The sequence below is a fragment of the Pinus tabuliformis genome, chromosome 7, assembly GCF_031772625.1.
Source record: "Pinus tabuliformis cultivar Carrire ecotype Pingquan chromosome 7, CPIR1, whole genome shotgun sequence".
Lineage (NCBI taxonomy): Eukaryota > Viridiplantae > Streptophyta > Pinopsida > Pinales > Pinaceae > Pinus > Pinus tabuliformis.
This window is the reverse complement of record NC_142293.1, coordinates 1,897,584,216-1,897,596,936: the sequence shown is the minus strand read 5'-3', so window position 1 is coordinate 1,897,596,936 and position 12,721 is coordinate 1,897,584,216. Positions and strand designations below refer to the sequence as shown.

Genomic DNA, 12,721 nt, shown 5'->3' with positions numbered 1-12,721 from the left:
GAGGATATCTAGCCGACAATTTGTGTTGATGTCTAGATCCTGAAGTAGGGAAGGGTGGGGTTGGTCATAGAGCTCTAACTGCAAATACACACTTGGATCCCAAGATTAAGCCAATCTTAAACTAAGAACTCACTCAAATCCTTTGCGTAAGCATTCTAGGTCTAGTTGCATTAATAATTTACGTTTAAGCATAAGCTTGGTTGATAGACTTCTAGGGCCACCCTTCTCACCTAGCTTGAGGGATTCAACACCTTTCTAGTGGTTAACATGGTGACCTTGCAATACACAGTGACATTTTCTCATAATTTATTCACAAAGATAGGAGATATAATCATATAGATAGCAATAGATAAAAAGAAAAGAGATATCTTATAATAGAAGACAAACAAAGAAGAAAACAAAGGCGAAGAAGGAATCTTGGGGAAACCCATCATGGACCTAGTTTGTAAGCCTTGCTGAGACTAAGTTTGACATGCGTAATTTGTGAAGGACATTGAACCATGTGCTATTTTGGTAAACAACAAGATTTCATTGAGGCCTATATGTAATATTTTCAATTTAAAAGTTTAATAGTTTGGTTGTTTATATTTATTCTTCTTTTGTGCTTTGTGTGTGTTGCTTCCATTTATATACATCGTGATCTTTGTGAGTTCTTGCAACACTTATGGGTGCTTGCAGCACATGAAGTTATAATTTCTATCACTGATTGATAATAAAGGGTGTTGGTACTAGGTAGCATTGAAATATCTATTTGTGTCATATCACCGTGCAATCATGCATTCCCAATCAACTTCTTTTTCTTGTTTCTTCCATTTGCTAGCAATGGTGGATTGAGAACCAAGTGTGGCTCATTATATAGAGATGGATTCAACTCTTTATCTCTTAGGATTGGGTGTGCCATAATTACTCTCTTGTCATGGAGGGAACATTGGGACTCTAAAGGGGTCCCTAGCAAGATTGATGGAGTCATCTTTAAATCTAAGGTTTTCACTATCATGTACGCTGCCACTTCTCCTTTTCTCTTGTTGCATTTTTCTTTTCCTTGGATTATTTTCTTTGTATCCTTCAATAGTAGCTTATATTTTGGCTTTTAATTCAGTTGAGGCTTTTAAGGTATAATATTCCCTGGTATATGTGCTAAGTGTTGTTTTAGCTTCTAAGGCCCCCTTGATTGATTTTCTTGTGACAAAGATAGCATGTCATTTCCCCATCAATCACTTGATAATGGTTCTATGCTCCTTTTCTTTGGGTTTAATTAACTCTGTGAAGGGGTAGGTTTAGTATTTGTACTTGTCTTATTGTTCAATTGAGTCCATTGCTTTAGCTAGTCCTCTTGGTTAGGCTCGATATTGGTTTGCAAGGGTCTCATTTTTCTTGGAGTTAATGGGTAGTTTGATGGATTGTCTCTCTCCTTTTTGATACTCTTTGAAGTTTGGATGCTCCTAGTCATCTCTTATTGATTAGGGAGGAGTTGAGCATGATTACTTGTGATGATATTTATAGGGAGTTTGTATAGGTCACTTGGACAATCCCAAATGGTGGGATGTTTTCGAATATGGCTTTCTATGTTGAGCACTTCATGGAGGTGAGGGGCAGACTCATTATCCAATCTCTATACACATTTCATCATTGGGTGCAGTCTCTTCGTACACTCTTCGGGTCAATTATGAGTGGGTTCCCATGGACTTTGGACAGAGATAGATCACTAGATTGATTGGGTAGACAAGATTTGTTTGTTATGCCATCTTCGAGAGGTCGAGACAAAGGAGCACTTCACTTTTCATTGCCTTGTCTACTAAGTGAATCTAATGTGGTTCCATTATCTTTGTAGGGGGCCCCAAATCCTCTTTAGTTTCTTTAGGTAGATGTAGGAGGACCTTAGGTTCCACTACCATGCTCTTCAAGCTCCTCCTATGCCAACTTCCACCTAGATGATCTCTTCTTTTTTCCCAATGTACTCATTAGCTAGGGGCACCAAGATATAGACCAATAGTAGCATTGCTTTTGGCTCCATGTCATTCTTCACTTGAGGGACCATCCCTACATCACAAATATCTTAGTGACAATGCTAGTCTAGATCTCATGGTTGTAATTGGATGAGATTATCTAGAGCCTAGTGTATGGGTTAGAGCCTAGTGTATGGGTTACCTCTTCTAGACAATGACACATAGTGTAGTCCAGGTCATCTCCTAGTGTGTGAAAATTCTATCGCTGCAACAATTGATTTACTTTACCTACTTATTTTCCAATAAGTTATTTATGAAATTCCTTCAATAAACATTAAAATAAATTCTGCTGCAGATATCACACCATAATGCAGAAACAAACACATGCACAAGAATCAACACATCGAGCCTCAAGCTTCTTATACTTTTCTCGTTGGTCCATCAACGGCCAAGATTAAATCTCTAATCAACGGCTAAGATTAGGTTTGGCTTGATCCATGACTTTTGGACCCTTTTAACCTAGTTTTATATTAATATCTATTGATATTTTATTTTTCCTAAGTTTAGACTTAGGAACTCCATTAAAAATATTAATTATTTTAATATCTCCCAAACTGGTTAGAATCTGCCCAAACCATTTATGGGTCTTGGAGATCTCATGTGCTTTAGCCTCTCCACCAATTTTCATGGCTAGAGCACATTCGATGCTACCCCAAATCAACACTCCCTCTTAGCAAGGACTGTGCTCTAGTAATACTCCTCATTGAGTATCACCCTGATCATCCAGCATCGCTCCCTGTGCTGATGCTAGGCCTCCCTACCCAACATCCTCTGTACTGTTGCATCCTGTACTGCTGCCCATGGTCTTATCACTGCCACTGTTGCATCTGTACGACAACTCCCTCTGCATCCGTGCTGTTGCTGGTCCTTTCTTCCAACACTGCATCTGCACTGCAACTCCCTCTGCCACGTTGCACCATGCTACTGCTGACTGCTATCGCACTACAACATCACCCCCATTTCTGCTACTGAAATGGATTCTTTATCATCCCCATCTTTTCCCTGAAATAATCAAACTTTGTTCTTCTAAGGGCCTTGGTGAGGATGTCTGCCACCTGTTCTCCTGTAGGAGTGTAGCTCAACTGTACAGCTCCTCGTTGGACACAGTCTCTGACAAAGTGACACCGTATATGAATATGCTCTGACTGATCATGAAACACTAGATTCTCAGAGAGCTTGATGCAACTCTTATTATTGCACATGATCCTGGTCGCCTCCATTTTTCTTCGGAATAGGTTCACAAACAGTTTTTTGAGCCATATGGCCTCACACGAAGCTGTGCTTGCCGCCATATAGTTTGCCTCAGATGAGCTCAGAGCCATGGACTTCTATTTCCTACTGCACTAGGAGGTCATTCCTGATCCAATGTTGAAACAGTACTCGGAGGTACTTTTCCGATCCATTGAACTTCCTGCCCAATCTGCATCAGTAAATCCACTCAATCTGATATCCTTACTCCTGGTGTACAAGAGTCCATAATCGACTGTTCCTTGTAAATATCTAAGAACATGTTTGGCCGCTGCCCAGTGCGCCCTCTTTGGTTCCACCATGAACTGACTGAGGGTGTTGACAGCGTAGCAAATGTCTGGCCTGGTATTGATCAGATACATTAGGGACCCTATGAGTTGTCTGTATAAGGTGGGATCAACGTCCTTGTCTTCTGATGCATCAGTCGTCTTCCAGTTGGTGATCATTGGAGTAGCCATGGGTCTACAGTCCTCCATCTTGAATCTCTTCAGGATTTTTGTAGCATATCTCCCTTGCCCAAGGAAGATCTCTCCCTTTTGCTGCTAAACTTCCAACCCTAGGAAATAATGCATTCGTCCCAAATCCTTCATATCAAATTCTATGGCTAGATTCTTCTTGCAGTCCCCAATGAGCCTAGATGATCTTGTCAAAAAGAGATCATCCGCATACAATACTAAGATTAGCGGCTTATTCTCTACAACTACATAGTAGAGATTTGGATCTGTGTCACTCTTGACAAATCCCATCTTTTGCAAGTAGCCATCGATTCGACCATACCATGCTCTAGTTGCTTGTTTCAGCCCATACAAGGCTTTCTTCAACTTGCATAGATGAGACTTCTTCTCATGTGTCTGAAATCCCTCTGGTTGTTCAATGTATACCTCTTCTTCTATCACCCCATTCAAAAATGATGTTTTGACATCCATCTGATGAATCTCCTACCCCATCTGTGCTGCAAGAGATATCACGGTTCTAATAGATGTATACATGGCTACCGGGGCGAAGGTATCTTCGTAGTCAATTCCTTCCTTCTGAGCATACCCCTTAGCCACAAACTTGGCTTTATATTTCTCTACACTACCGTCTGCAGCGTATCTGATCTTGTAGATCCATCTCGAACCTACCACTGATCTGTCTTGAGGCCTTGGCACTACCTCCTAGACACCGTTCACCATTAAGGAGTTGTACTCCTCTACCATCGCATCTAGCCAAACCTGATGTTGAGCTGCCTTTTGGAAATTGGCAGGCTCCCCATCTTGAGCTACTAATGCTTGATATCTATCTGGTTGTTTTCGCTCCCTCTTATTGTTTATTGGTGCACCGATGAAGTCCTCTGCATCTCGCAGAATCTGACGAAGTTCCCTGCTAGTTCTTCTTTTGCCAGTAGGGGCTTCTGTTAGCTCCTCCTCATCCTGTGAATCTTCCTGACCCGAGGAAGAATTCTTTTCTTCCGTTGGTTGAAGAGGTTTAATCAACAACTCCTTTTTTGACTGCTCCTTGGAAGGCATTTCATGAGATTTTCTGAAAGCCCTGTCCTCCATGAACTTCACATCTTGTCGAACCACTACCTTCCTGTTCCCTAGAAGATGGATTCTGTATGCCTTAGCGTTCTCGCTATATCCCACTAGATACCCCTTTTCTGCAGTTTGATCCAACTTTTTCCTCTTTTCCTCGGGTATGCGGCTATATGCTAGACTCCCAAATATCCTGAAATGACTGGCTTCTTTCGCTGGAGTAATCTTGCCCAAGGCCCAATGAGGAGTTCTGTTCTGAACATAGACTGCTGTGTTGCATGCTTCCGTCCATAGGAATTTTGGCCCTAGCTGCTTCTACAATAGTCCTGTTCTTCCTTTCTGCTACTCCATTCTGCTCTGGATTGTAAGGAGCTGTCCACTCTCTTCTGATGCCCTCCTTAGCGTAAAAATCAGTGAAGTCTTTATCGACACACTCTCCACCATTATCTGAGCGCAAAACTTTTATTTTCTTCCCAGTCAGACATTCCACCAGAGCCTTGAACTCTTTGAAGCGACATAAAACCTCGTCCTTGGTTTTCAGAAAATAAATCCAAGTTTTCCTTGAGTGGTCATCAATGAAGGTAAGAAAGTACTCGGCACTACTAAGAGATTTACTGGACATAGGTCCGCAGATATCTGAGTGTACCAATCCTAGTACTCTCTTGGCCCTGTTTTTACTTCTAGGAAATGCTACTTTGACATGCTTTTCTAGAGCACATCCTCTGCGTACATCATCTCATTCTGTACTAAGATCCGAAACTCCTGTTACAGTGCTCCTAAGAATTCTCAGAGCCCCATGGTGCAAATGTCCCATTCTTCTGTGCCATAATTTGTTCAAATCTTTGTCTCCATGACTGCCTATTAGTGCCATTGGTGATTCTAGTTGTAATCTATACAAACTGTTACTTTTGATCCCAATTTGCACTTTCTTTTTCCAGCTCGGGTGTTTGACGTATAATTTCTCCTTGATGAAGAAGACGTCATAACCTTTGCCTTGAAGTTGCGACACGGAAAGTAAGTTCATCCCCAATCCTAGTACATGCAACACATTGGTAACATGAAACCGCTCTCCTGATTTTCTTTGAAAAACTATGGTACCCCTCCTTGCTGGAGTACACTTTGCTTTGTTCCCCATGGTGATCTGAAAGTTCATCTTCTCCTCTCGATAATCTGAGAAACATTCTCGGATTCCCGTCATATGCCAAGAGGCTCCACTGTCTATATACCATACCTCTGATGATGCAGAACTAGTCATACAAGCCACTTCTTCCAGCCTAGAAGCCAACATAGAGAAATTGAAATCACTTTCTCTTGTGCAATTTTCTGAAAATCTGTCTGAGTCTCCTAACGTAGATGCCTTTGCATCATGGTCTTGACCCATAATTGATTTTCCCTTCCTGTCTTTGATTACTTCCTCTAATACCATGTGAAAATTCTATCATTGCAACAATTGATTTACTTTACCTACTTATTTTCCAATAAGTTATTTATGAAATTCCTTCAATAAACATTAAAATAAATTTTGCTACAGATATCACACCATAATACAGAAACAAACACATGCACAAGAATCAACACATCGACACAAATATTTTGGACAACAGTCCCCGGAAAAACCCAATGTGGGAAAACCGGTGCAACAAGGGAGGATTTTATTATTCAGCAATTCTTCAGTACAACAAGGTGCCAAACTGGCTTACCCAACAGAGAGAAAAATTCTCCAGCACTTCTCCCAGTCTCAACGTCAGCCTGGCTGACCTCTGCGTAGCTCCTAGACACTCTGCATTAGCCCCTGCCTCTCTGCGTTAGCACTGGGCCTCTCTGCGTCACCCACGTAGGCCCTCCAGTGACTACGCAGTCTGCTGCTGCCTCTGCGTCTGCCTCTCCAACCTTTGCGCTGGTCTTCTGGTGCTGCTCCCGACTCTCTGTTCCGTACTTGCTGCCTCTTGTTGCTCTCCAGACCACTAGTTCGAATTTCTCAGTTAACTTCGTTCCAGAAATCGAACTGACTTGTCTACCTTAGTGTGTCTTCCAATTGACCCTCAAGCCTCTTCTTATACTTTTCTCGTTGGTCCATCAACGACGGAGATTAAATCTCTAATCAACGGCTAAGATTAGATTTGGCTTGATCCATGACTTTTGGACGCTTCTAACCCAGTGTTATATTAATAGCCATTAATATTTTATCTTTCCTAAGTTTAGACTTAGGAACTCCATTAAAAATATTAATTAAATTAATATCTCCCAAACCGGTTAAAATCTGCCCAAACCATTTCCGGGTCTTGGAGATCTCATGTGCTTTAGCCTCTCCTCCAATTTTCATGGCTAGAGCACATCCGATGCTACCCCAAATCAACACAGTGCTTCTCCCATACAACTTTCTATATTGAGTTTCATCCATTCGGCATCATATGTTAGGAGGGATGGATCTAATTGAATATGCCGTGCCTGCATCATTATTTGCATTCAAGTTATTGGATCCATCCCTATTGTTAGGTTTCCTAGTCTTTAACTTAGATTGATGCTTGACTTTCTATATCTTGCTTTTTATAGGAGCTGTTTTGGTGCTCTTTCTTTGTAATTACGTCATTGTACTTGTAGTCCCATTGATCTACTTTAGTGGTCATTTGTTAGACATTAATAAATCTTATCTATTGATAAAAGCAAATCTATAAATAAAGCATTCCCTTAATTTCTAGAAAAAAATTAGCAAATTTACTCTTACGAGAATAAATGTTACAAGAAGAATTCTACATACCTTCACAGGCTCCGAATCTGTACCCTAATCAACGTGACAACTACTCCAAATCAGCTCCAATAATAGGTCAAAACTAGTATTGACTGGTATAGAACTGGTCAAACCCAATTTGGTTTATCAGAAACCCCCCAAATCAGTTTGAATTGTCTATTTCTGGTTTAGGTCGATTGGTTCTGAAAAGAATGCATGTCATAGGTTTTGGTGAACTTGCTTTCTTGACCCATTTAAGATGATGCATTTGTGGATGTGGTGTGGTAGGGAGATGGAGTGAGTCAGCAAGTATCGAGAATTTAGGTCCTTTTTGTTGCCATTGTCCATGATTAATGGTTTGAGTTTTTGCCCGATTTTAAAATTGCGAGTTAACTGAACTTCCCTCTTGTGGTTTGTAGAGTTGCTGGTCATGAGGAACAATGGAAGGTTGGATGGGTTGGGATCATTGAAATTGGGATCTTTATATTGTTATTGTCAAGGTCTTCGATTACCTGTAGTAGTTTAGCAAGGAGTACCTTGAACGTTTGGCTTGCAAGGTGTGACATTAATCATTGGAATGACCATACCACTAGTGATAGGGGCGTTATTTTTTCTATCCTTGTTTGGTGGGATTGGCTGTCTCTTGATTGGAGTCGAGAGAGGTTGTGAGTGAAGGGGAAGAAAGCTGCTTTTTTTAACAAAGATGTGCAGATTTTTTAGTGGATTGATTAGCCTTAGACAATATAGCTTGTTGGAAGGTGTGGTAATTGAAGAAATTGGGACAAGTTTTAGCTCTGTTTGGATGCAGGGAAGCAAAACCAAAGATAAACTTAATGTGAGGGGTATCTTTAGGATCCTTAGCCTCAAGTTTGATGGCTATTTGTTCAAGGTCTCAATGAATTGCTTGATGGTTTATCTAGGAATTTCTTTGAGTTTTGGCCACTTTGCTAGCATTGCATCAATATATCATAATGAATATATCTGCTTGTAGACGACAACCTTGAAGTCAACCCAAGTGCCATTTGAAGGTTGGTTTAGGGTTGTGAGATGTTGGGCATATGTTTGCCAACAAGTGAGTCCCTGCTTCTCCATCCCTACCTCCATAACTAGAATCTTATTTGCTTTTGCGGCTTGCCAAACTAGGCGAGGTCTTGAATTAGGGCTTCCAAAGTCCAAAGCTAAGAGCTGATCTTGTTCCCATTGAACGCTTCATCAGCTTTGGGGATGGAAAGCTTTGTGTCCAACTTGAAGTATCCACAATAAGGTTACTAATGGACTTGTTGGGCTTCTGTTGTTGGGTGATCACCATTTGTTGGAATATGGTCCCCAAACTATGTAGCCACGGGTTTAGCTCGCCCCCTTTTGGGCTTAGTCAAATTTTCACAATGGAAATCAACAATGGTGACACTCGTGGGTGTATTGGGATTTTGTTGTTTGGTGGTCTCTAGTTGTTGGAATATGTCCTCATACTATGCAACCAAGAGTAGAGCTTGTCCCCCTTTTGGGTTTTGTCAAATTTGGGGATGCAAAGCTTGGTATCCAACATGAAGGGTTGTTGGACAATGGGGATACTCATGGGTATATTAGGTTATTGCAATGGTGGTTGCCACTATAGGGTGGTCATTAGTTGTTGAAACATGGCCGTCGTATCCTGCATTATTTTGCTCTATAGTTCTTGTTGTTTTTGGCATTGGAGGTTTGGTTGCTCATTTTGTTGTTGTTGGATGGTAAGCATTTCTATTAATAGTTGATTCTAATGTTGTTGCTCCTGCATCTGTTCCATTAAGAGTTGAACGAGGGTGGAATCTTGAGAACCTTCTGAGACTCTACAAGAATTATAGGAAGTCATGATGCCATATAGAAAGACGATTGATGCAAATTTGGAAAGTAAAATAGCAAACTACAATTGACAGTGGTGGTCAGGACTTTTTAGGCATGAAAACTGGAGTATGGTGTCTACCACAAGTTTTATCAACAATATTGGTTGCTGCCTAGAAATGCGTAGAATGGGTGTGCTAGAACTCATACAACATGTGAACATTTGTGGTACTGAGGGTTGTGAATAGAGATGACTTTTGACTACAGAAATTTGCAGAAAAAAATGGAAAATATTTAAGAAAAGTTTGAGTGGTGATGGGTGTTTTGCAATTTCATGCACTTGTAAATAATTCAAATTGCTTGGAGCTGAGGGTTGAAGGAGGAGTCTGGGCTGGAAAGGTCATAAGGAGGCAGGATTTTCAAAACTCTGAAAAGCCCTAATTCTAAGGTTTTGATGCCAATTGATATGAACAGAGTAATAACAATGCAGATAATTATCCACAAGAATGCAAACACAAGAGATCAAGCATACAAATGTAGTAGAGTGTACTAGATTTCACAAAGACCTTACGCTCTCATCGAGCCACTGCTTCGTTTTTTCATTGTCTTTAGGATTTGATGAAGCTAATCATTTCCATATGTGATTTGAAAAATTAGATATTTGACTACTTGTTTAATGCAGTACGGGATAAGTTTTGAGCCAGTTCAGGATGTTCTTTTTCCTGTGAGTGGATTTGAAATTTTAATGATGTATTTGCAATCGAAGAATTAATGACACATCTTTTCAGGATGTCCTTTTGGAGCTAGATATATCTACATTTGAAGAAATCCATCGATGGATCCACAACTCACACTATGCAGATCTGCGATCTAAGTTGCACTGTTCTTTGGATGATAAAAGCACAAATATAATGCCAAAGTCTCCTGTTGTCAAGCAGCTTGCCACTGCTTTGCTGTTCATCAGTAAGTTCTTACTAATCATTTTTCTTTGCCAAATGCCTCCTTACACTGTTGGAATTTGTCAGCTGTGCAGATAGTCATTAGGTTTTCATGTTGGTTTGTAAGCTCTTGTCAAGATGTTTTATTTTCATTTTGCCGATTTATGGACTGAATACTTTATGATATGTTACAAAGGTTCACTAAGACATGTTTTAGGATTATTTTCTTTTGTGCTTCTTGTTAGTGATTTGTGGCATGTCTTCCATAGGGAATGTGGAGTTTGTAGATGACCGGAGTACTTTTGGAGAACTTGGTTCATATATGAAATGTCATAATTGTCATGTTGCTAACATGACACCCCAAGAAATTTCATTAAAGGCTGGCCTTGGGGGTTGTGTTCACAGCTTACTGAGACAGATAGTTAAGATCAGCCCTGATGTAAGTTTGTCATTTCCCATTTATGTTGATTTCCTTTGAAATCCTACATGGATTGGAATCTTAAATTTTTATTGACATTTGTTATGGTAAGCATTATCTTTCTTATCTTTGTGAAGTGGAATTTTAAAAATGTTATTCCTTCGATTTTTTGACAAGCTCTTATTATATTTGACATAGACACCAGATATGGAAATTTTGGCATCTTGGCATCATGAGCCAGCTAATAGGAAGGATCCGGTTGTCATTATAATTGAGGATGTAGAGCGCTGTCACAGCTCTGTGCTAGCTGAATTTATCAATCTGCTAAGGTATTTCACTAAGATTTACAAAGCTTAAATGTGAATTGAGTTTATCAGTTGAATTTGTTTTTCATTGTCGAAATATCTTTATATTCCACTAGGGTAATTTACATTGTTCTGTCCGCTTGGGACTATTCAGAAAATGCTTGAAACCATTAAACAATATACGTGATAAGAGCTCAACATGTCACCCCTGGGAATTGAACTTGGGTGGGGAGGATACCAATCATTCCTCCCAACCATCTGAGATAAACCCAATTGACAATCAGTTGAATCTGTTATCTGGTCATGTATCATTTATTTTTGTTATTCATTAAAAATATGAGGGCCTCCTTGCATTCGTCGTCTATTTGTTGGCAGTCGGCTAAGCCCTTTTTGTCCTCTGCCGGCTCTGCATTTCGTTTGTGTTGGACTTGTCGTCCCTAGTGGAAAATCCCTCTCTTAGCGGCTTCCTTGCACTGATCTCTTGGCTGCCTTCATGTCCCCCGACAATCTATTCTCGAATCGGCCGAGCTGTTGGGATGATCTCTTTGGGTGCGGCTGGCTGCTGCTGCTGCTGCGTCGGTTAAGCTGTGTCATTTGTGTGTCTATGCCCGACTAGCTATTGTTCCCTTTGCGGGTTGGCCGGTCTAGTTGCTGTCGGTTGCTCTGGTGGCTGGGTGGGCTGTCAGACTTGTCAGCTCCCCAAAATCACCCTTTTCTTGTTTTTTTATTCATTTATTTAAAAATCTTGCCACCTTGATTTTTTTTTGGCCTGTTAAAATTTTCCTCTCGGTCGTTTGACTTATTTACTTTGGCCCTATTTTTTTAAAATATTCCGTTCTTACGATCATAGCGAATCTGACTCCGATGATCCTGTACAAATCCGGTACCTACGATTCCCAAATCGATTCAGAGTCTCAACGCTGATACCATGTTAGATTTCCTTAAACCTACTACTTGGTATTTAATTATAAGCAATAACTTACTGAATAAACACACAACTCGGTTCCTAACAAAAATATTGGGCAGAAACAAATAATGATCTGAATTGCAATAATATGAACAAATTTCAGCCCAATAAATCAATTCATCATTAGTAAAAAAGTTAGAATCTACTTGGACTTCCGTCCTGGGATAATAGCTCAACTGAGAATATACATAATGCCATATTCTGGATCTGATCCAACAAATCTGCTCTATTGCTTGCAGATCTAAATCTCCAACTTGTATTATTGTAGAAATGAGGGTGATATGTCTGATATAAATACTCCCACTCATTTCATTTTCATCATCACACAACATCACTCTTCTCTCTAAAAGAGTGCGAATTAGGCCTTTTTCCGCTACTTGGGAAAAATGTTCTTTCTATGGTGTGATTTTCTCTTAAAGATTTTTAAGTGTGGAGATGTTTTCTTGTGATTGAAAGAAGTGTTTATTGGAGAATTGTGTAAGTTTAATGCTTTAATTTTCTATATTTTGCATAGTGTATGTGTAAAGTAGGGTTTTTGTTTTGTGCCATGACTAAATGTTAATTCTATTCTGAAATCTTGCTCTGTTATATTATGGAAAATTGTTCTCTTGAAACCTGTAAGGAAACTCTGATTGTGCATTCCTTCTATTTAATTTTTCACCTCACAAGGAAATTAGTTAGGTTTTCAAAAGTGAATGCCCTAGCCATTCCCCCTTACTCCATCAAACCATTTTCAAGGAATTTTACCCCTAGAAGACTCCATTAGACCCTTGTAGGAT

General features: G+C 40.0%; 1 protein-coding gene across 1 annotated transcript in view; it reads left to right on the top strand.

Moving 5' to 3' along the window:
- Window positions 1-12,721, top strand: part of LOC149256052 (origin of replication complex subunit 3-like) — a 437,168-nt gene that overhangs the window by 7,649 nt on the left and 416,798 nt on the right. Inside the window, exons 3-5 of the mRNA XM_089460652.1 lie at window positions 10,103-10,277; window positions 10,522-10,691; window positions 10,869-10,999. Coding sequence (XP_089316778.1) covers window positions 10,103-10,277; window positions 10,522-10,691; window positions 10,869-10,999 — 476 coding nt within the window. The remainder of the gene's footprint in view (window positions 1-10,102; window positions 10,278-10,521; window positions 10,692-10,868; window positions 11,000-12,721) is intronic.